Source organism: Balaenoptera physalus (genome assembly GCF_965194825.1).
Source record: "Balaenoptera physalus genome assembly, chromosome: 20".
Lineage (NCBI taxonomy): Eukaryota > Metazoa > Chordata > Mammalia > Artiodactyla > Balaenopteridae > Balaenoptera > Balaenoptera physalus.
In genome coordinates this window covers 52575419-52600207 of record NC_138901.1, presented here as the reverse complement: position 1 = coordinate 52600207, position 24789 = coordinate 52575419, and the positions used below count along the sequence as shown (strand labels likewise).

Genomic DNA, 24789 nt, shown 5'->3' with positions numbered 1-24789 from the left:
ATGAGGTGCTAGGTCACTGTGGTTTTGATTTGCATTTCCCTGATGATTAGTCATGTTGAGCACTTTTTCTTGTACCTATCGGCCATTTGTAACTGTTCATCTGAGAAATGTTTATTCAGGTCCCTTTGCCCATTCTGTAATTGGGCTATTTGGTTTTTTACTACTAAGTTGTATAAATTCCTTATACATTTTGGACATTACATCATATCAGGTATGTGGCTTACAAAACCCATTTGATAGCTTCCCTGTTTGCTGTGTTGATTGTTTCCTTTGCTGTGCAGCTTTTTAGTTTGATGTAATCCCACTTGTTTGCTTCTGTTGCCTATGCTTTTACTGTCATACCCAAAATAATTGTTGCCTTTTCCCTGTGTTTTCTTAGATTAGTTTTTAAGGTTTCAGGTGTTACATTTAAGTCTAATCCATTTTGAGTTGATTTTTTATGTGGTGTGAAATAAGGGTCCAATTTTATCCACAGTTGTTGGGAATATAAACTGATACTGCCATTATGGAAAACGGTATGAAGTTTCCTTAAAAATTAAAAATAGAACTGCTATATGATCCAGCAATCTCATTTCTGGGTATATCACCAGAGGAACTGAAATCGGAATATTGAAGAGATATCTGCGCTCCCATGTTTACTACAGCATTATTCACAATAACCAAGATATGGAAACAACTTAAATGTCCATCAACAGATGAATGGATAAAGAGAATGTGGTATATATATAATGCAATATTATTAAGGCTTTTGAAAAAAGAAGGAAATCCTGTCATTTGCAACAACATGGATGAACCTGGAAGACATTATACTAACGGAAATAAGCCAGACGCAGAAAAACAAATACTGCATGATCTCACTTGTATGTGGAATCTAAAATAGTCAAATTCATGTGAAAGAATGAAATTAAAACATTTCCTCACAACTAATACAAAAATAAACTCAAAATGGATTAAAGACATAAATGTAAGACCGGAAACCATAAAACTCCTAGAAGAAAACATAGGCAGAACACTCTTTGACATAAACCATAGCAATATTTTTTTTGGATCTGTCTCCTAAGGCAAAGGAAACAAAAGCAAAAATAAACAAATGGGACCTAATTAAACTTAAAAGCTTTTGCACAGCAAAGGAAACCAATGACAAAATGAAAAGACAACCTACTGAATGGGAGAAAATATTTGCAAATCATATGACTGATAAGAGGTTAATATCCAAAATATATACACAGTTCATACAACTCAATATAAAAAAAAAACCCATTTAAAAAATGGGCAGAAGACCTGAATAGACATTTTTCCAAAGAAGATGGCCAACAGGCACATGAAAAGATGCTCAACATCACTAATTATCAGAGAAATGCAAATAAAAACCACAATGAGATATCACCTCACACCTCTCAGAATGGCTATCATCAAAAAGATTACAAATAACAAATGCTGGTGAGGATATGGAGAAAAGCAAACCCTAGTACACTGTTGGTCGGAATGTAAATTGGTGCAGCCATTATGGAAAAGACTATGGAGTTTCCCTGAAAAACTAAAAATAGAACTAACATATGATCCAACAATTCCATGCCTGGATGTATATCCAAGAAAACAAAAACACTAATTCAAAAAGATACATGTACCCCAATGTTCATAGCAGCATTATGTACAATAGCCAAGATATGGAAGCAACTTAAGTGTTTATCAACAGATCAATAGATAAAGAAGATGTGAGATATATATATATATTCACATATATACAATGGAATATTACTCAGCCATAAAAAAGAATGAAATTTTGTCATTTGCAACAACATAGATAGACCTGCAAAGTATTACACTTAGTGGAATAAGTCAAAGAAAGACAAATACTGTATGTTTTCATTTATATGTAGAATCTAAAAAAAATAAAACAAGTGAATGAATGAAACAAAAAGAAGCAGACTCACAGATATAGAGAACAAACTAGTAGTTACCAGTGGGGAGAGGGAAGGGGTAGGGGATTAAATGGTGTAAACTACTATGTATAAAATAAATAAGCTACAAGGATATATTGCACAGCACAGGGAATATAGTCAATATTTTATAATAACTTTATATGGAGTATAATCTACAAAAATATCGAATCACTATGTTGTATACCTGAAACTAATAAAATATTGTAAATCAACTATACTTCAATAAAATAAAATATTCAAACTCACAGAAGCAGAGATGTAATGGTGGTTGCCAGATGGTAGGGAGAGGGTTAGTGAATGAGGTGATAATTTGTCAAATGGTACGAAGCTTGAATAACTTCTGGAGATCTAAGGTACAGTATAGTAATATAGTTAACAGTGCTGTACTGTGTATTTGAAATTTGCTAAGAGTGGATCTTAAGTATCTCACCAAGAAGAAGAAGGAGAGAAAGAAGAAGGAAGCGAAGGAGGAGGTGGTGGAAGAGCAGGAGGAGAAGGAGGAAGAGGAGGGAGCGGAGGAGGAAATGGTAACTATGTGAGGTCACAAAAATGTTAATTAGCTTGATTGTGGTGATCATTTCACAACATACAAATATATTAAAACATTGAGTTGTATACCTTAAATATATACTACAATTTTTATTTGTCAATTATACCTTAATAAAGCTGTTTTTTAAAGTCAGTAGGAAAAAGGTCAGTAAGAACATGTATAGTATCAATATTTCTCCAGCATCATTATTAATTTTTCCACATTCATTAAATGGCCAGGTATTTTTAGGTTATCAGCGTGTCCCAGGTTTCCATACACTCATTTATCTTTAATAAACAGGGTTCTGTAGTAGACACCTGCTGGGAACCTGCCCAGGTCCCAATGACCCTTTAACTGCTCTTTGTGGTGGCCACATGCCCCAATCCCCTGGCTTTAGTTGATTGGACTAGGAGGTTATCACCTGACCTTCTTGGGCCAATCAGATTCTCCCTCATGGGACTCAATAGAACTAAATACTGGCCCTGGACTGACTCTTAAATGAGAGTGATGTGGGCTTGTGTGCTATGGAAAGGTTTTTAGCAGAGAAAATAAGAAACCTGGTCTATCCGTCTGGGTCCAATCAGAAGAGAGAAACCACACAGTAGCCTGAATAAGGAAAGTTTAACAAAAAGAATTACTAACTATAACAGGGGGTTGGAGAAATGAGGGACTGACTGCTGGGAAGTGAAGAGAACGCTAAAGAATACAGGAATAGCAGAAATAAGGAGCAGCCACAACCCCTGGGGCTGAGATCTAGTGCCTAAGGAAGGGGCTCCCCCTAGGCCTGAGCCCCAGAGCCTGCTGGCGGTGGGTCACTCGATGGAAAAAGAAAAGGAGTCACCATGGTCCCACACCAGCAGAACTTGCTGGAAACCCACCCTCTGTTCTCAGGGAAGTGTTTCACTGGAGGCACACGGCTATAAACCACCTGGCACTGGGGGAGGCAGGAGGGGGGAGATGGAGGAGGCCACCGAGGGGACCTAACCACTGGCAGACCCAAGAGCTGGACCCAGGAAATCTGAGGCTCCTCACCCTCCGCTCCAGCTGCCTTCCCTGCTAGAAGCTGCCTCAGGTACACGGCCTTGAGATAGTAATGTGTAGCTGAGAGGTCTGGCTGTACATGACTGAACTGAGTTAAGACCTCTGTATACACTTTTAAGGTTCCGCCAGGCAGGTGCAGAGATCTACTTCTCTCGTGGCCACCCAAGATAAACCTCGGGAGTAAGTTCCCTTGCTTATTAAACCTGCACCTACCAATCTGGAGTGGTCTGCCTCTTTCTTCGGTCTCTCCTTGCCCTCCACGTAGAGGGTGCCAGTTTCAGACTTCACGGCAAACTCCGGAGGGGACGAACCAGCAGGTGCAAGAAGAGGTTGTCGCTGGGAGAAGCCACCGGCCACTGGGTGCTGCTGGCCGCTGCGCACCGCAGGCCCCGGGCACTAGAGAAGCTGTGCGCGCTGCAAGCGTCCGGTGCCGGGAAAACTACGAGGTCGCCCAGGTTGGTGAGGCAGGCCAGGCAGGTCTCGGCGTAGTCGTCGCAGGCCACACTGGCAAACGTGGCCAGGGCCACCTTGCGCACACGGCAGCCCTCGTGGGCTGTCAGCTTGAACTTGGTCTTGGCGCTCATCCTGGGCGGCGTGAACACCTTGAACTGCTCCTCGGACGCGACGAGCACAGCCGGGCCGCTCTGCGTGTTGGGCGCCTGCGCCAGGTCCTGCGGGAGCCGACGCATGCGCCTACGCTCCAAGGGTCTGTCAAGTGAGGCTTGAGAGCTTGCGAAGCGCACGCAGAAGAACCAGAAAGGCAGCCTTCCAGGAAGAGAAATGCCCGATGGACAGCCCAGCACCTAGAAATAAACACAGCGCACTATGAGGAGAAATGCCAGGTGGCCGGCACTCCCCTTGAAAGAGAGAGAGGGAGAGAGCTTCCTGAGGAGATTATGCAGGACGCCCACGCCTTCTTGGCCTACACAGTGACAGAGCTCTATGAGGAGAAATGCCGAAGGGTTGACCCTCTTTTTTATTTTTATTCTTTAATTTTTATTGGCGCATTGTTGCTTCACAGAGCACAATGAGGAGAAATGACAAACGCCAGCCTTCTATTTCAGAAAGAGAAACGGCGCTCTGTGAGGTGATATGCCTGAGTGTCGGCCCTCCTTTTAAGACAGAGGCAGCGCTCTATGAAGAGAAATGCTGGACGGCCGGCTCCCTCTTTCAGACAGAGAGAAAACCCCCTATGAGGAGAAATGCTGGGGGGCCAGCAGGCACTCTTTTCCAGAGAGACAGCTGGCTAGGAGGAGAAATGGCAAAGCGCTGGTCTCCTCCTCCAACACAGAGGCAGTGTCCTATGCAAAGAAATCGCGGGAAGTCGACCCTCCTCTTTTAACAGAGAGACAGAGCTCTGTGAGGAGATAGCCCGAGTGGTGACAACTCCGCCTCCGACAGAGAGACAGCACTGGAGGGAAAGCAATGCAAGCTATCTGGGCTCCACCTCAGACAAAAAAAAGAGCGCGCTGGAAAAAGAATGGCGCGGACTCTGACCTCATTTCAGTCAGACACAGCGCCCTGTGAGGAGAAATTCAGGGTGAGCAGTTCACCTTTCCTGACAGAGAAGGAGCTCTGAGATGAGAAGTGCCTGAGAGCGGGGTCGCCGACTCAGGCAGCAGCAACACACTCTGAGGAGAAATGCCCGAAGCCTGGCGCTCGGCTCATGCAGAGAAAGAGAGCTCTCTGAGGAGAAAAACAGGCAACTCTGACCTACCATTCAGTCCGAGACGGTCTCTAGGAGGTGAAGTGCTGGAGAGCCAGGCTGCTTCTTCACACAAACACAGCACACTGGGAGGCAAAATTCCTGACGGCCATCTGCCTTTTTCAGACAGAGAGACAGAGCTCTGTGACAAAAAGTACCCGATGGCCGGTTCTCCACCTCAGAAAGAGAGACCACACTCTGAGGAGAAATGCCAGATCGCCAACGCTCCGCCTCAGAAAGGAGCCACCTCTTTACGAGGAGAAATCCCAAATGGCCGGCCATCTTCTTCAGACAGAAGACAGAGCTGCGTGAAGAAAAGACACATGTCCAGCTCTCTTGTTCAGACGGGGAGACAGCTCTCTCTGAGGTGAAATGCCGGAGGCGGAGTCCTCCTCCTTCCACAGGTAGCGCTAACATGACGGAAGTGCTTCGTGCTCAGTGTGCTTTACAAACAGAAAGACGGCCCTCCGTGAGGACATGCCAGCACCCAGCCCTTCACCTCATACAGAGACACAGAGCTCTCTGAGGAGAAGGGCAGGTGGCTCGGAGCTGCCATCCTGTCAGAGACAGCTCTCCAGAAGGTGAACTGCTGGCAGATCCAGGCTTCTTCAGACAGACACAGGCCTCCGTGAGGTGAAATTCAGGATGACCAGCTCACTTTTTCCGAGAGAGAAGCAGAGCTCTGTGAGGAGAATGCCCGATAGGCAGTTCTTCTCCTCAGACAGAGAGACCACATACTCTGAGTAGAATCTCCAGATTGCCCGCACTCTACCTCAGAAAGTGAGACAGCTCTTTATGAGGAGAAATCCTGAATGGCTGGCCTTCTTTAGACAGAAAGAAAATACTCTGAGGAGAAAAGAGATATCCAGCTCTCTTATTCAGATATGAAGACAGCTCTCTGTATGGTGAAGGGCCGAAGACTCAAAACTCTTCCTTGAAAAACAGACGCTGCTGACAGGAGAAATGCTAGATGGTTGGTTTGCTTTAGCAAACAAAAAGACAGCCCTTCATGAGAAGAAATGCTCAGTGGCCAGACTTCCAGCTCACCCAGAGACACAGAGCTCTCCGAGGAGAAAGGCCGGAGGTTCAGAACTACCATTCAGTCAGACACAGCTCTCTAGAAGGTGAAGTGCTAGAGAGACGACAGACTTCTTCAGACAGAAACAGCGTTCTCTGAGGCGAAATTCGGGATGACGGCCAGCTCAGTGTTTGTGACAGAGAGACAGAGCTCTGTGAGGGGAAGTGCCCGATGGCCGGTTCTCCACCTCAGACAGAGAGACCACACTCTGAGGAAAATCACCAGATTGCCAGCGCTCTACCTCAGACAGGGAGACAGCTCTTTATGAGGAGAAATCGCAAATGGCCTGGAGCCACAGCGTATGCCTGTGCTCCAAGGGTTTTCCACGCGAGGCTTAAGAGCTTGCCATGCCTGCACAGGAGTACCAGAAACACAGCTCCTTTCTTTTTGCAATGTCTCTCTTGCACCCTCCACTGACAAAGCTTAACATCGTGCCAGCTGGCAAAGGAAACATTTCAAGGACCCCAATCATTTTAAGGTCTAGGCAGTGAAGGGAAAATGGTGCTGAGACCAGCTTAGCTAGTCTTCAGAGAGAGAATAAAGCTAAACAAAAAGCCATCACATATTCATAAGGAAGAGACCGACAACCCAATAGAAAGAAAAATAACGGAGAAGCACAGAGAAATGCAGAAAGGAGAGGTGAGAGGCATAAGGTCTGATGGCCTTTGCTGTCCTTCTGGTGGCCCAGCTACATCCCTGTTTTTTGAATCTAGGAGACATCACATGTCTATTTTTTTTCTCATTTTTTAAATGAAGTATAGTTGATTTACAATATTGTATTAGTTTCAGGCGTACAGCAAATTGATGCAGTTTTTTTTTCAGATTATTTTCTGTTATAGATTATTACAAGATATTGAATATAGTTCCCTGTGCTATACAGTAAATTCTGTTGCTTATCTATTTTTTGTATAGACCCCGTCTCTTTTTAATAAATGCCTCCTTTTTGTCAGCTTAAACTAGTTTGAACTGGCTTCACGCTCCGCAAAGTCGTCCTAGTCAACATGGGCTAGCATTAATTAGTCACTGAATTAAAATCTTAGATAATAATTTTATCATTGCTGAATCCTTGTAATAGATTCCAGTTCTTAGTATCTGCTGGAAATTTATCCTTTCTAGTTTTTGGAAACTCTCTTCCTTAGTAGAAAATTCTAGTGAATTCCCTAGCCGTCCAGTGGTTATGACTTGGTGCTGTCATTGCCATGGGCCTGGGTTAGATCCCTGGTCGGGGAACTAAGATCCCGCAAGCCACACGGTGCAGCCAAAAAAAAAGAAAATTCTATAATTAAACAAGTTAAAATCCTTTTCCGTTACATTCACTATTATACTAAGTGGCATAGCTGGATTTCATCTGGGCTTTGTTGTCTGTTTTCCCTGGATTTTTCCTCAGATTCCTTATTAGTGATAAGTTCTTGTAAAACCTACCAACTGATATTTTAGAGCAAGGCTATGAAGACTTCGCTGTTACTCTTATATTTTTTAAAACTGTTAATATAATGTCTTAAAGGTGATTCGTAAAATTCATCTGATCTAATAATTCAAGCACGTTTTCTAGTCTTTCTCATAAAGTGTCTGCATTTTTCTGTAACACAGTCTCACTTATGTCTGTCTAATCATTCATTCGTATGTCTTCGTGTGGAGCCATTTATGTGGCAACTTGTTTCTGCTCGTTCTTTTATACGGGCTGTTTCGTGTTATTATTCCCCTTGATGGAGTCCATTCATCAACCACATCCTTTTGTTTACCTACTGGAGTTACTAGATTACTTTGCCTCTAACATCCTTAGTGACCGGGAACATGTCACCCAGGGGTGCTGTCTTCAGCCCTTTCCAGCAGCTGTTTTCTTCCTAGATTGCCAGTGGGTTTCTGAAGTCTCACATCACATCTCTCATCTGATAATGTGTTTCGGATTGGAGAAAGAGGCTCTAGCTGTATTTTAATTTTTAGTTCTTAGGATCTGATTTTTTTTTTTTTTCTTTTCACCAAATTCCTTCTCTCTGCTTCATGCGTGACCTCATCTTTTCTCCCAGTGTTTCTTATTACAAGATGCCCTGGTCATTCATGCAGCCATAATGCATTTTCATCTTAAGCTATTCCTTACAAGTTTCGTGTTTTATTTATCTTTCTCTATTCTGTTCTCTCTAGTGATTCCCTTTCATTTTCCTGTAAGAGCTTGTGTCTTGCTGGGACAGACATTTCTCCCACATTTGTGATAATGATAATGACAATCCCCTTAGGTGGGGGACTGGCATCTCTCAAATCCCTCACACCTTCACTGTTCCCTATCCCTTTCTCGCTGCGCCTGAGACTATTGTAATAGGAGAGGGACATACATAGAGACTACAAACTGGATCAGTGGTTCCCAAAGTGAAAGACTGCATCAGAATTCTTCATGTGCTCATTAAAAATGCAGATTCCTGGGACCCACCCAGCCCAATCGAATTCTAACCTCTGGAATGGTGCCTGAAATGTGCATTTTAACAATCCCTCCAGATGATTTTTATGCACCCTAAAGCAAAAATGCTTAAGAAGCCATCCCCAGATGAGAGCAATTTTCTGTTCTGAGAGTAGAGGGAGCTGGTCTGAAGTGGGGATGACCTTCTACAAGGTTTCTCCACACCCTGATACTCCCAACAGGTATTATCTCTGCCTGAAGAAATGGAGACTGGGGGTACCCTGTGGAGGATCACTGCCCTTAGGTGTCATAACTACGTCTCAGAGTTTCTCTCTGGAACTTCACTCTGGTTCCCATAAACAGTGTCTGCCATGGCAGCACAGGGGTACCATTAAATGTTTGAGGGCAGATGTTTGAATCAGCCATAGCAGTGACCCACCAAGTCCACACTGCAAATTCAGAGAATCATTGGGTCGCTGGAGCCAGCCATGGAGCCCCTCCAGGCTTGCAGAGAGGTACCATTTCATTAGAACCAGCAATAAAACCAACACCCTACTTCATTCCCCAGGCGATATAAGGGGTCGGGGGGGACTGGCTCCATGAAAGAAGGAGAGCATTTGGCTTGTCCCTCTCTATTCCTACAAGATTGAGTGTCCTACAAACATATCCTCCAATGAGTCAAAGTATGGTGATTGTCTTAACATTGCCAAGACCGCCTGTCACTGCTAGGGTCTGGAGAAAGGAGAAGGTAAATGCTAAATGAAGAGAAAGAGTGCTAGGATATGGCACAGAGCAGCAGACATTGGTACCTGCGTGGGTGGTGAGAATAAGGGACCATCCTGAGAGATGAGTGAACACCAAGAAGGTAGCAGAGCTTGAAATTCTTACACCATTAAGCAAAGGCTGCGTGTAGATTTCTCTCATCATGGGGACTTTATGACAAAACAGCAGCATTTGAATGCCTGCCAAGCACAAGGAACCAACGGAGGATTTATATCAGAGAGGCAGAGAGAACCAAGAGAAAGGAGCTATAACCACCCCCTGTGCTAAGGTGGCCCTATCCACAAATAAGGGGAAATTGTAACCAACCAAAACTGGGGCGAGTTTATATGGTGACCACGAGAATGTGCCTCTCCAGTCTCCAGCTGCAGGGGGCATCACTGACCAACGGTCCCAGCTGCTGCATTCTGAGAGAGCCATCTCTGTATTCCATGGTTGTCACCAAAGCCAGACTTCCCACAGGCTTGCTCCCACCCAATGCCTGGGTGTAGCAGGGATAGTGATTTTAGACTCATTCTTGTGATACGCAGGACTCCTCTGGGGAGTGACTTTGGCTAGGGGGCTCCGCAATCATCTTGCTTAGAATTTTCTTAGAAATGAACTGACATCAAAAGATGCCTCCACCCCACCTTGCTTCCTCCCATCTCTCCTTCACTCGGGGTCAGACCTGCATCGCAGTCTGACAGCTCTTCAGCTTTCTTCAGCTCCCTCCCCATTTTTTTCCACAGGCCTTTTGCCTAATAAATGTCTTATTCCTGTCTTCTGCCTCCCTCTTCCCCCATCCAACACTGGTGTGGACGTGTAGACGAGAAAGAGGGGCTGGGGCAGGGGAGCAGTTAGCTACCTGTCAAAGAAAAATTGCCCCAGAGTTCAAAAGGCAAGGAAGACTTTATTTGAGGTTACTGTGATAGAGGAGAGAGATTGAACTCAACTCCAAATACAACAGGGACAAATGGGGATTTCTAGCCCATGGCAGGGTGAGGAATTGGATGGAAAATTATTAACAGGAACTTGGTTAGCTATCAAGGGTGAGGGAAGAGCAACTTGACTGGATATCAAGGATGAAGACTGAGGGGGGTGGGTGGTCAGAGTGGGGAGGATTCTTGATAAACACATCTACAGGCCAGATGCAGCCCGTGGGAATACGGATTCAACCTCTGGTGACCTGAAAGGCGATGCTCAGGACTGGGATCCCAAGCAAAGAAGTCTGAACTCTGATGGACACAAAATATCGTATTTATTGTCAATTTCTGCAAAGACACATTTAAGCAACAAAATATACATTTGTCAACCTTTTAGAATTTGTTTTATACATTAACAAATACAATGTGCTACCATAGCAATAAATTAAATGTACACTATTTACATTACATACGCAGTCGGGGGTCTATGAATCACCTCCTCTCGAAGAGGAAAGACAGAAAAGTCATCATCACACGGATCATCATTTCCAAGCTACGCTTTGCAGGTTCTAGCACACAGAGGAATCTCTTCACACTTAAACAGCAGCACTGCCCAGGCTGGAGTGTGGAAAGGCAATGCCCAGGACAGGGGAGAGCTGGCACACATGCTAAGGAGCGGGAAGGGGGGATTGACACTTCCAAGCAGAAATGTCACAAAATCAGAAACGACGGCATTTAAATTCCAGTCTTCCAGCCAAACACCCTCCCCCTGGGGCTGATAAGGCACAGGACAGTGCCCCTGCCCCCAAGAGTCTCTCACCAGGCAGGGCTCTTCTGTCCTTGGCCCTAGTGGGGGTTTTCTCCCAAAGCTGAAAGGAGGGAGCTGTGGGATGGCAGTGGGTAAGGAACTGGTGGTAAAACAGCCATCAGAGGCTAGCAAAATGTCCCAGCCGGGCCCCCAGGCTGCAGGGACAGCCCTGGCAAACTGCTGACTCACCCTGCCTCTGAGAGAGGGGTACCTGGTGTCTGGGGGAGGACCTGTGGGGTCCCTGCCAGCCACGGGTAGCCATAAGATCTACTTGAACCCTGATCATTCTCCCGCAACAGACCTGTCTCTGTTGACTCAGAATTGAATGAAGGTAGTGTTTGAGTTGGCACCTTAAACAGTTAGGGTAGGAACATGAAACCGGCTCTCGTCCCTTGAGCCTAGGTTTTTATTGACCACCTTTGTTTAAGGATCAGGGAGAGTCAAAGAGTTTTCTTTTACCACTTTTCTCCTTAACTTAAAAAGGGAAAAGCGAGGTTTGGTTAACTGCATCTCTCCCCTGGTCTCCACCCCCATTACAGACAAGGGTTGAAGAACTGATGTCACCGAGGAACAGTCCCTGGGAATCTCTTTTCCTCTTTGTTTTCTTTGCCGAAGCCGCAGCCAAAACCGCACGGCTCTCACTAAAAAATCCCAGGGAACAACCCTCCTGATGAAAAGAACAGAGACTGAGGCCCACCAGCACCCTTGGCTGCTGACACCTCCCAGCCAGTGCCGAGGCACCCGCTCACCGGCTTCTCCAAATGCAGTAAATGCAGTCACTTGTTCCACCAACCCCATAGGTGGTGCCAAAGAAAGGGCCCTGGTTGTGGGTTCTCATCCCAGCTTTGTCACCAGCTGGCTATGTGACCTCAAGCAAGTTGTTTTCCCTTCACTGGAGCTGAAGTTTCTCAACTGGAAGGTGACACGGTTGGATTAGATGCTAAGAAGGGGCCCGGAAGGCTTGGACATGGCGATGAAGCTGACAAGGCTGAACCACAGAATATTTTTCCCAAAACACCATTTCCGTTCGTTAGCACAGACAGAAACTCTAGCTGAGACCTTCTCTCTCTAGCTCTTTCTGCATCTGTTTTTAAGCATCAACTCAGCAGAGGCATATGGATGCCCGACAGAGCCTGAAAAGTATAGTTTCTTCCGTGAGTCAGGCAGGTCCCAGAGCCAGAGATACGTCCAGGAAACACTTCTCCTATGGGACACCTCAAATACCAGCAAGAGCACCATCAGGATGAGTCTAGTCACAAGGTCTGATGAGGCCTGAGCAACCTTTGAGCCCCAAGACTGGATGGGGCAATAAAAGGAAAGACATTTTGGAGCAAAGCAGATGCAAGAGGGGAATGGAAAAGCAGCCTCCAGAAACCCAAGCTGCCTGTCCCATGGTCCAGAGGGGCAAAGGGAGACTGTCCTGTCCTTGTTCTCCCCCTCCCCCTCAGCCCTGGGACTTCATGGGGGCTGGTCTGGAAGCCAGAATGACCAGAATGAACTTTCTAGATGTGGTGAGGCAGGACCCAGAGGGAGGGACATTTCAGATCCTGGCCAGAGTATCCCCATTAGCAAACAGAGGGTAGAGGCCACTTCTCAGGTCTGTTTCTTAGGGGGCCCACCTACGCCTCTCAGTTTCTCTGGACACACCCAGCCATCCTGGCCACTGGCTCAGAGGCAGGGGGCAAAGCCCTCCCAGGAGGTGGGGCCTGCAGGGAGAGCAGCCAGAGCAGTGGGGGAAGGTGGCTATAAGGTTCTCAAGTAGGACAGAATGGAGACAACCTAAAAACCCCAGAGGACCCCCAGACCACGACAAACACAGCACAGCTCAACCACCAGGCAGCTGTAAATACCAGCTACCCAGAGAAGCGAGCCAGAACCTGGAACAGTTTTTAAAGAAATACAGTTTGACCTTTCAAGTTCCTTCAGAAACCCAGCCAACAGAACGCTGCCAGAATCCACAGGCCTAGCAGTGGGTGCCGCTACAGGGATTTTTAATAAAAGCTAAACAGACATTTGTTGACCTTCTAACTAGAATAAATCTTACCGGACTAGTACTTTAAGTAAACACATTTCTAGCATGAGGGAAGAGGTCCACCCAGCCTGTAAATAGGATCCCACAAAGTCCACGTGAGTTGGGGACGAAGGATCAAGGTTTTGCTCTAAAAGCAAAAGCAACAGGGAAATTGTCACATCAGTCAAAAACAAGCGTAACATTTATATGTCTTGCCTTGGGAATAGGCCCAGATCCCAATGCAAATAAAGCATTTGGTTGGAAATCCTTGTCCTCTGCTCAATAAAGCAGGTGCCCAGCCTGTGTCACCCTGGCAGCCCCGAGTCACTAAGGCCCCATGCACACTTGGAGCTGTAGCACCTCAAGGGTCTGCTCTTCAGACTCTGTTTAACTTGGAGGATACCTCGCCTTAAACCCCATCACGGCCAGTCAGCAGAAATGACCTGCCGCACTGCAGACTCAGACGGGTGAGAAGGGAGGAGGGGCCGCTTCTCAGAGAGCGAGCTGGCTCAGCCCAGCAAAGGTGGCTCTGGCTGAGGGTGCAGGTGACAGGCAGTGTCTGAACTGCACCCAGCTGGGACCCAGGTTGCAGGAATCCCACCGATGTGACAAATGCCTACAGGCTTCTTGTGGCGGCAGAGGGGAAGAGGAGGACTTAGGGGTAGGGGGGTGCAGGGATCAAGCCCTGCTAGGACTAAAGGGTTTGGTAGCCGGAAAGAGCCCCCCAGAGCACTGGGCCCCCCGCAGAGGCCAGGCACATAAACTGCAGAAGGACACCACCCCTTCCCACACCTAAGAGCTATACCCACACATGGCCCAACCAACCTGACCAGTTGTCCCTCACACTTCAGATCCTGCCCAGAGCACCCCCATTAGCAAACAGAGGGTAGAGGCCACTTCTCAGGTCTGTTTCTTAGGGGGCCCACCTACCCCTCTCTCGGGCTCCCGCCTAAGTGGGTGGGCTGAAGTAACTCTCTACGCCTCCCACGAACCTCCACCACCAGCAGAGACCTGGATCCCGGCGTAGCCCTGGGCCCTGAGGTTTTCCTTGGCCAAGTGCCCGGGACTTGCTGCTGGCTCTCCCTGAATGCCTTCCCGCTCCCGTTGCCCACCCCTTCAAGGGAAAAGCGTCTGCTCAGAGGGGAGAGACTGATGGCTTCTCCCACAGCCACCACATCAGGAGCCTGTGGGAAATGAGGACGTCCAGGAAGAACCCGGCGCCCGCTCCCGCACACCCCCAGTCGGGGCTCAGCTTCAACCGGCCTCGTGGCTCAAGATACACAGGCAGCAGGGACAGAGGCAACCTGGGCCTGATGTCAGCAGATGGATAAGAAACTCCCAGCACAGAAGCAAATAGAAGTTTGGGATCTCCAGACACGTGGGAGCGGCAGAACCGACTTCTAACAGGACACCTTTGAGGATGGCTACAAATCTGGGTTCCTGGAAAAATGGTCCCTCCACCACCACTAAATGCATTTGCTGTGGCTACAGCCTCCTTCCTGCTGTGTCCAGGACACGGTGCTGCCCCTGCCTGGGTGCAGCATCCTGCTGTCAGTCTCTGCTGCCCACCTCCCCACTCTCTCTACTTCTCTGGACTCTGACCGGTACCCAGATCCCCCCTTGCCCAACTCGCTCCCCTGCAGACAGAACAAGATGACGAAAGACCCAGACACACATCACATCAGGCGGTCAGGAGCAGGGGGAGCCTGGAGGAATGAGGCCTTGTCCAGAGAGGGGGAGGTGCTGGCAGGGATGGGCAAGGCTGTGGCCAGGTCAGGACACTGGGACAGACAGCTGGTCTGGTGGGCAGGTGACCAGTGGAGAAGCAGGCCTGTGACGGTCAGAGTAGTGGACGGCACCCCCAAACTGCTGGAATAGGAGCCTTCTCCAAGACAGAATCGGGCTTCCCTGGAAGAAACAAGGAGAAGGGAGATGATGACCAAATAGTAGGTAAAGGAAGAGAAGGAGACATATGTGCCCATGGCTACACATGCTTAGGACGAGAGGCTGCCAAATACAAGGGTGCAGACGTTCTACAGCCCGAGAAGTTGGGCATAAACATTACTCTGGTGAACCAGACATCTGAAGTACATGATGGGAGTTGGAGTGAGTGTCAACATTCCCATTTACATAGATCAGGGTTACATAACGTGGGCTCAGCTGTGCCCCTCCCCTTGGTTCCAAATGTGACTCACACCCCTGGGAGCCCCACGGCAGGGAGAGGGCTGGGAAGTCGGAAAGGTCTCTAGTAACTGCCCCAGCAGGAGGCCAGGCCGTGGTGGTGGAGTGCTGGACCCATGCCCTGCTCTGCTGTAAACCCCACGCACCCCTGGCTGGGGGCTGGGGGCAGGGTCCTCCCTGGGCTCATCCCGAACAACGTTTAGGGACCAGAGCATCTCTGGGCGCACAAGGAGGACACATCTCAGCCCAGAGCCCTGGCCAAAGACACAAGGAGGGAAAGGCTGCCGAAACAGGGAGGCAAGGGGGCCAAGTGAGGAAGGAGGGCTCTGGGCTACTGCCCTCTGCCTGCTGCAACAAGCTCCTGTGGGGAAGGGAGACCCACTCAGCGAGTCTGGCCCAATCCTATCAGGCAAACCTCCCCATCGGCACCCGAGACCATCTGCCCTCTTCCCCATCTAGAGCTGGGCCCCATCACAGAGGCTCCAGGGAAGAGGTGACTAGCCCACCCGCTGGTCAGGATCTCTCTGGCCATTCTCACGTTATCAGGCCACAAGTGCCCCAATCTTAGTAACACACCCTCCCTTGTGGCCACAGCAGGACTAACACCTGACCCACCTTTGACAAGCGAAGGACTCCTCTTTCACATTAGTGACCCTGTTTCAAGAAAAATCCATATGAGAGTTTTAAATAACTAGACAACATAATCCCCACCAACTACAGCTTCTGCATATTCAGTGCTCAGCTCTCTGGAGAGCCCGGGAAGGGACATGAGACCCCAGGAGCAACAGTTCCCAACTGGAACCTGCCTGTGTCCAAGGGTGTGGCTCTAACACAGGAAGTGTGGCCACGGTGGCTGGTGAGCCCCAGGCTGATGCCTGCACCGTGCGGAAACCAACGGCACCCCCAGATCTGACCAGGGCTTCTCCCCCACTCCCCCCATGTGAGGTGTGAGGCGCCCTCTTCCTCCACCCCCAGGAAGTATGGCCGAGGCTGGAGCGTGGGAGGTGGGAGGCTCCCCCAGCTCCCCTCACACCCCTAGATCCTCACCGCACTGGAGCTGGCGTGGCTGAGCTTATCAAAGCGGAATTTCAGGTTTGACCTCGGGGAGTTTCTGCTTTTGACGTCTAGGAAAAAGAAGGAAGCCCTTGAGAGGAGGTGGGGCTGCAGAGGTCACTGGGGCTTCAGGGTGGGGGCTGGATACGGAGGCCAGGAAGAGGGGGGGCCTCCTCTCCACTAGGCACTTTAGCTGACCTGCACCGATTCACGAGAGCCAACTCTCAAATTTTCAGAAATGTTGTGAGCTGGTTGTTACACATAGTTATTTTTTTTTAATTATATAAGCTTACAATTAAACAAATTATATTCCCCAAAGGTAATAAATACTCAGAAGTTATCATTTCCTAGTTATTTCACTATATTTTACTATTATTTATTCTCCTAAGGTTATTTATGTCTATTATATCTGTCCGGTAGTTCTTCCCAACTCCATGTCACAGTGGGCGCTTGAGGTCAGCCAGGAGTATTCGCACCAGAGAAATCAGCAAACTATAAATCAGAGCTTGAATAATTGTTTTCTTGTCTAGACTTAAGAAACTCATGGAGAAAACGTTAATAATATAGATTAGACTTGAAAATGTGTTTGTCTATAGCCATTACATTGTGAATGGCACAAAAAACTGAGAAAATACTCTTCCAGTATTTGAAAACTATTATCTGATTCAGCAAAGAAGTTGCTCACATCACTGAAAAAATAATATCAATCATCATTCATGTCGGAACCATACTTGTCTGTCATTTGGAACCTTACGGTGTCTACGGATACAAAGGTTGGGCAAATATCAGTAAAGGTGCTTTGTGAGAATCAGTTGGCTCTGTCGATTTATAGTAAAGAATATTGTATATTTCGTCCCAGCTTACCCTTCCCCTTCCCTGTGTCCTCAAGTCCATTCTCTACGTCTGCGTCATTATTCCTGTCCTGCCCCTAGGTTCTTCATAACCATTTTTTTTTTTTTTTAGATTCCATATATACGTGTTAGCATACGGTATTTGTTTTTCTCTTTCTGACTTACTTCACTCTGTATGACAGACTCTAGGTCCATCCACCTCACTACAAATAACTCAATTTTGTTTCTCTTTATGGCTGAGTAATATTCCATTGTATATATGTGCCACATCTTCTTTATCCATTCATCTGTCAATGGACATTTGTTATAAAGCAGAAACTAACACACCATTGTAAAGCAATTATACTCCAATAAAGATGTTAAAAAAAAAAGAATATTGTATATTTTATCATTATTTATAAATTGTGTGCTTCAGATCCTTTATATCAGTAAAATTTACAGTAAACACATAACATGTGTGCGTGCGTGTGTGTGTGTGTGTGTGTGTATGTGTATGGTGGGAGAGCCAGTTGTCAAACATTTTTACCAGCACACCACTGGCCAGGGGGGCCACTTGGCTTTCTGATTTTCCTCTGGCTGAGAGAATCTACAGCTCAGTACACTCCACCTGGAGGCTGCTGACTTAGTCTTGATGCTTCATATTCAAGGGTTCCACTCAGCACTATGATTACCTCTCAGTGTGACCCACCAGCCCCCCTCAGGGCCCCAGGGAGCCCAGGTGTGAAATGACCAACGACCAGGGCATCGGAGATTATGGAGGATCAGATGTCAGGTCCTCCCAGCCATCTCCCTCTCCTCGGCCCTGTCTCTCCCCCTAAAACAGGTTTCTAGATCTCTGCAAACCCACCCTGGTCCTGTGGGTACAAAGCATAACTCCTATGGGGCTGTGGGTAAGAGGCAGCTCCTCAGGGTTAAATACTCCATAGGCAGTGGGGTCGCAATAAGCACTGGGCAGGTGTTACAGACCCGTTGTAGGTCCCCTTCTGCCCGAGGTGATCTTCAGCAAGTCATACTCTAAACCTCCTTTTACTTGAAACCTTATTTATTTTGATATTTATTTAATACCAAGTCAGATCCAGTCTTGATTATAGATTCATTCATTCCTTCAGTATTTAATTAAGCCTTGTTAAAAAAAAAACAACCAGGGAATTTGTATTACTACCCCACTTTACAGATGAGGAAACTGAGGTTCAGAGAGGTGGGGCTGCCAATGGTGTACCAGGATTAGAACCCAGCTCCACAGCTGCCCAGGCATGGCGGGGGGTGGGGGGTTGCCGCACTACACAAGCGATTGTTTGCTTGTGAACCAGGCCTTCCCCTTATCCCCAACATCACATGTCGCCTTTTGCCAACATTCCTTCACCATGAGAACCCCAGAAGCACTGTGGCTTAAACCACCCTGTGGGCCCACTGGCCCTGTGTTTCTATCATTTCGATTAGAGCTCCTCAACCTCAGCCTGACGTTTCGGGCCAGGTAACCCTTTGTCGTGGGGACTGCCCTGTACACTGTGGGATGCGTAGCAGTATCCCTGACCTCTGCCCACTAGATGCCAGCAGCACCCTCCCGTCCCACAATCATGCAAATCAAAAATCCTCCAGACACTGCCAAACGTGCCCTGGGGGACAACGTCGCCCCAGTTGAGAACCACCGATTACACTACTGTTTTATTCTCGTTGTTTAACAAATACTTAGGTTAACAGTTCTAAGTCTCTTATAAGTCTCTCCTTTACTCTTCACACAACCAACCATACGAGGTAGAAACTAGTCCCCTCTCTCCACTTTTCACTTGGGGAAACTGAGGCACAGAAAGACTCAGTAACCTGCCCATTGGCACAGCACTAGTAAATGGAAGATCCAGGATTTGGACCCAGGCTCCAGAGTCCTGCCCCACACTGTGCTGCCCTCCTCGAGGGCAGGACCAAGGCTCTGATTTACAGGCACCCCCAACACCCAGTGGTGCCTACAGCACACGTCCGCTTGGACGCCCCTCGGGCTCCAACCCCTCGCCCTCTCCCGAGAGCTGGCTCCTCCTTCTCTGCCCGACTGCAGGGATCACAGAACCCTGAAAGGCCCGGACTCCTTGCCTTCCTTGAGCCCCCACTAGTGAGCCTGTACATCCCTTGAATCCGCATCCTTCTCCCACTGCCCCAGACAGCCCCCCAGATCCATGGCCCTGTCACCCCTCACCAGCCACTGTGACCCCTCACTGCTCTCCCCCCTGTGCCCACTCCCCACCAATCCTTTCTGTTCAGCCAGCTGCAGCCGCCAAAACGGTCTCTCTCCTTCGGATGGCGCTTCTATACTTAAAGGACCTTCAAAGACTGAAGGCCCTCCAACGGCTTCCACTGCTGGCAGGATAGTGGAAAATCCTCACCAGGGTCCCCGTGGCAGCCCCAGCCTGTTGTCCTAACCACTGTCTCCTCTCTCACGTGTCCCCTCCGTGCACTCCAGCCACACTGAACCACGTGCGGGTCCGGAACACAGTCTCTGGATTCCCCCCAGGCCTTTCTAGTGCTGTTCTGTCCGCCTGCAACACTCCTCCCACCCCTTATCTCCATATTATCAGGATGGTCGCTGGGACAGAGGGGCCCTGGGTCGGTGATGGGGTGAGGTGAGAGGTCAGGGAAAGAGCCTCAGCTTTCCAATCACACAAGCCCAGCTCCCCTGGCAACTCACTGAACTCTCTAAGCCTCAGTTTCCCCACGAGTAAGGAGGGGATGAGAACACAGGCCTCTGAAGGGTGATGAACCGATGCAGTGAGCTGGCAGTGCCGGAGGCCCTAATACTTTGGGGCTGAAATAGAAACGGGCCAGTTCCGCGTGCCTGGGGCACGTGCCCCACCAACAACGGTCAGGCCACAGCCCCGCCTCCGCTGGCCACACGGTACACACCGCCCACGAAATGCCACTGACCTGTCGGACTCCGGCTCATGATGATGGGGGCGGCGGCTGCCGCCAGGCTGGGGCTCTCGCTGCTTGGGGACGGGCTGTAGACAAACACCTCCTGCTTGAAGGGAGAGGTTGTGGACGGCTGGCTGCTCTGGGGAGAGAGGCTGGGCGAGTGATGCAGCTCCACCCCTGCAGCCTGAGACAGGCAGCCGTCCGCTCCCCCCGGTCCCACCCCGGGCAGCCACTGCCTCTCACTCCCCACTTGGACCTGCTCTTTCCTGCTGCTGCCTTCACCCCTGATTCCAACCTCTCCCCCCGCCCCCCAGGAGGTAGCCCTGACCCAGCCCCACAGAGAGGGCTGAGCCTTCCCCACTCCAGCTGGAAACCCCACGGCAGGGGCACCGTTTGGTCTGGCCTCTGACCCCTGCTGCTGCTCGTCTGTCACTCTGAGGCAGGACCCTGCGCCCCTCCACTGAACCACTGCTCCCAGAGGGTGGCGATGGCCGACTGGGCCCTCTCCTGTTTCCACGCGTCTCCTTTTGCCTGCAGAGCCTGCACAGGGCTCTGCCCACAGTAGCTATGTTGATGCACAGAGTGGTGTCTGGCTGGGCCCAGGGTGCCCCCCCTGCTCCCCAGGGTTGGACGGGGCCACACCTACCCCACTGTCACACTCCTCCATGGCCTCGCCCTCCCCTGCCGTGCTGCTGAAGCTGCTTGTGCTGGAGGAGGAGCGGGAGATGTTGGCTCGGCCATTCTCCTTCAACTTTATGAAGGGCCTGCGGGGAACAGGAAGGCAGGCCCTGGTCACACACCGAGACCCCCGCCACGGCCCTCCCGGGACTGAGGACAAGGCAGGCCCAGCAGGCCTGAGCTCGCCCACCAGCAGCCCCCCGCGTGCACCTGCCGGTGGACTTTTGTGTTCCGGAGGGTTCCCAAGGCAAGAGACGCCGACTCTCAGCTTGCCTGGAGCAAAGCACATATTCCCGGGCCCCAGGTGGCTAAAGCCAGCCCCCCCAACGACCACCACTCTCTTACTTCTCCTTGCTGGGGCAGATTTCCGGAGAGCTGGGATTGGATGAGGTCTCGGACTTTATCTCCTGAGAAGAGTGTCCGCCCTCTGGGGTCTTCGGGTTGCTGGATGCACTGTCGCTGAGGAAGTGAGGATGAAGAGGAGTGAGGCCGTGGGCCTAGGTCCCAACCCACCATCAGCACTCAGCACCATGGGGACCTGTGGGGCATAGTGCCCCTGCCAGAGCACGGCCACCGGACCTCCATTCCCACCCGAGCCCCCCTCAGACACTGCAACAGACAACAGAATTCTCTGCTCCATCAGGGGCTACTCCAGGCTCCTGGGTGAGAGTCAAGACCTATCAAGCAAGAGTCCTGGCTTGATGTCCCTGAGCCCAAGTCCACCCCCCACCCAAGCTGGCCATCCCACCCAGCAGAGCTCCAGGTCAAGGGCAGGCCACAGAGGGAATGGAAGGGGTCTGGGACATCCACCCAACAGGGAAAAAACCCAGTACACATGGGTTCCTCAGGGTGCTGGCCGGGCCACCCGCTGCTTAACTCCAGGGGACACACTTCACACAAACTGTAAAATGAACGCTCTGGATCCAGGTGATGAGGTGGCCCTTGTGCTGGGACGTGGGCCACTCTTGGCCGGGGGCTCCGGGGTTCCCTCCTCCTCTAGTTTACCAAAGACCATGCACAGACACCCACTGTTTAGCCGGTGCCCGCTGCTGGAGACATGATGGGCCTGTCCTCAATGCACTTCTTATTTTTATAACAGCTTTACTGAGATATAATCCACATACAATTTACCCATTTAAAGTGTGCAATTCAATGGTTTTTAGTATATCCACAGAATTGTACAACCATCACCATGATCTAATTTTAGAACATTTTAGTCTCCCCTAAAAGAAACTCTGGACCCACTCACAATCACTGCCCATTCTCCTCTCCCCCTGGCCCCTGGCAACCAATTGTCTACTTTCTGTCTCTATGGATTTTCCTATTTGGGACATTCCATATAAATGGAATCATACAATATGGTGTGGTCTTTTTGTGACTGACTTCTTTCACTTAGCATAGTGTTTTCGAGGTTCATCTATGTTGTAGTAGGTATCAGTTCTTCACTCCTTTTTGTTGCAAAATAATATTTCATTCTATGGATATACCACATTTTATTTACCCATTCAATAAGTGATGAACATTTGGACTGTTTCCACTTTCGGCTATTATGAATAATGCTGCTATGAACATCTGTGTGCTAGTTTTTATGTAGACACGTGTATTCTTTCTCTTGGGTACATACTTAGGAGTGGAATTGCGGGACATTTTGTAACTCTCTGTTTAACCCTCTGGTGAACTACCAGACTGTTTTCCCAAGCAGTTGCACCATTTTACATTCCCACCAGCTATGCACAAGGGTTCCTAATCCTCCACATCCTTCCCAGCATGTGTTATTATTTATCTTTTTGTTTTATAGACATCCCAGAGGCGAGAGGTGCCTCAATGCACTTTTAATGAGGTCGCTAATGACCTCCTAATTGTCAACCCGAGCAGGGGTTTGGGTCATTGAGCTGGACTTCTCTGCGTGCCTGACACAGCTGCCCCTCCCTCCTGGAATGCCTCCTCTCCTGGCCTCTAAGATCCACTCCCTCACCCCTACACCTCCAGGCTCTCTCTCATTTTCTTCCCAGTCTTCTTCACTGGCTCTTCTCTCTCCACTTGCCCTTAAACGCAGGTCTTCCCCAGGCATTCTATACACCCCCTTGTGTGGTCGTATTCCTTGGTCCCTCTTTAAACACCACCAACACCCCCAGGGACTCCCATCACTTCTTCTCCAGTCAAGGCCTCTCTCCTAAGCTCAAGACCTGCAGTTCTGACCACCCCCAATTCTGCCCTTCTCTCCTGGGGGGCCCACAAGGACTCACTCACATGTACAGGTTCCAAACAGAGCTTTTCATCCCCTTCCATAAACCTGCCCCTGGTCCTGCACGCCCAAGCTCAGGGCACGGTGCCATCCAGGGCTGCAGACAGACAACTTGGAGGCCTGGACATCGACCTAAAAGCCTCCCTTTCCCTCATAAGACTGTAAGCTTCTGGAAGGTAGGTTTGCATCTTCTGTAGCTCTGTCAGAGCACTGAGCCCAGCACACGGCAGGCACTCAGCAATGCTGCTTGACGAATTAAATGACAAGAGGGCTCAGTGATTAAAGGATCAGAAAGACCATTAGCAGGAACTGGTTAAGTATGATGCAATATGAGAGTTGCTTTAAAAAAGAGAGAGAGAACGTTCTAGAAGCCCAGAGGAAAGTTTGATGAACTCCGCCTGGTAGAATCAGGGAAGGGTTCCATAAGAGCGGACATTTAAGTAAGCCCTGAAAAAGGAGGCAAAGAAAAAAAAAGAATCCAAGCAATGTTTCTAGTTTGGGTCAAAAGGCAACAAGGACAACTTTGGAAAGTCCCATGCAGAGACCAGGCAAATCTGCCTCGGTGGATAAGGAGTTGAGTGGGTGACGGGGGTGTGCAGGTCCCTGAAGGAGGGACCAGGGTCAAAAGGAAGCCATCTCCTGAACCTACGCAAAGCCCTCCCCAAGGATGGGTTGCATCCATCTGACGGCTCTTGCATCCATCTGACAGCTGCAGCAGTGGTGAGAGCTGACAAACCCCACAAGGGACAGTTACCATCGTGTCCGGCTGTCCCCTTGGCCTTCAGAGCCCGTGTGCAGACGGGGGAAGAGCCCCGACCTCCGCTTGATGGGGCTCCGTGACTGGTTCTTCGCTGTTGCCACTGCCACCGGAGGCTGCCAATGAAACCGCCAGAATGAGCGCTGACCACACCCCCAAACCCAGCTCTCCTTCCTCTTAGCCCCCTTTCTGGCCTACAATAGGTCCTGCAATTCCCAGCTGGTCTGGAGGAGATCCCAGAAAACAGCAAGCCAGCCAGGAAGGTTGGGATCTAGTAATGGGATGTGGGACCCTAAGATTCAAGCCACCTGCAGCATGTTTTCCTGTGTTCTTAAGCCAAACCTTGTGGCCCCAGGTAACAATCTACCAAAGACCAGAATTCTTGGAGGAACACGGGGTCAGGGCCACCCTAAGGAGAGCCCTGCATATTTATAAGGACAGGATGACTCAGGGTCACAGACTGAGAACCACAAAGCTGAGAGCCCGGGGAGAGACCTGGTCCAGCCTCACGCTTTACCAGTGAAAAAGCTGAGGAGCCGAGGGGTGAGGAGACTCGGCCAAGGTCGTAATAGCAAATCACCAGCAGACGAGCACAGAGCCCAGGGCTCCTGACTCTCCATCAGCTGCTCACAAAGAAATGGGTCCAAGCTGGTGTCACAGTAATAAGATAGATTGGGAGCAGCAGAATCAGGTCCACACGCAGCCCCGGGCAAAGGAAGCCCCCCAAGAACATGGCCCTGCTTCGGCCACACACAGGGGGACCACGGAGAGGTGGGAGGCTGAGGAGGGGGAGACAAGAGCCTACAGCCAATCTCTAGAGCCCACCAGGCTTCTAACCCAGGCCCCAACTTCTGCCATCCACATGCTGTGCAACCTTGGGTAAGTGACAAAACTCTCTGGGCCTCAGTCTCTTCATCCACAGAATGAAGATAAC

At 49.4% G+C, this 24789-nt stretch overlaps 1 protein-coding gene across 13 annotated transcripts in view; it reads right to left on the bottom strand.

The window, feature by feature from the left end:
* Positions 1-10686: 10686 nt before the first annotated feature.
* RAP1GAP2 (RAP1 GTPase activating protein 2) overlaps positions 10687-24789 on the bottom strand; it is a 216363-nt gene continuing 202260 nt past the window's right edge. For all 13 annotated transcript variants that reach the window (XM_082443470.1, XM_082443476.1, XM_082443475.1 and 10 more), the window contains 7 exons: positions 23853-23971; positions 21199-21312; positions 20822-20939; positions 20188-20314; positions 16418-16494; positions 15986-16024; positions 10687-15097 (listed from right to left, as the gene is read on the bottom strand). In XM_082443470.1, coding sequence (XP_082299596.1) covers positions 16016-16024; positions 16418-16494; positions 20188-20314; positions 20822-20939; positions 21199-21312; positions 23853-23971 — 564 coding nt within the window. In that variant the 3' untranslated portion in view covers positions 10687-15097; positions 15986-16015. The remainder of the gene's footprint in view (positions 15098-15985; positions 16025-16417; positions 16495-20187; positions 20315-20821; positions 20940-21198; positions 21313-23852; positions 23972-24789) is intronic.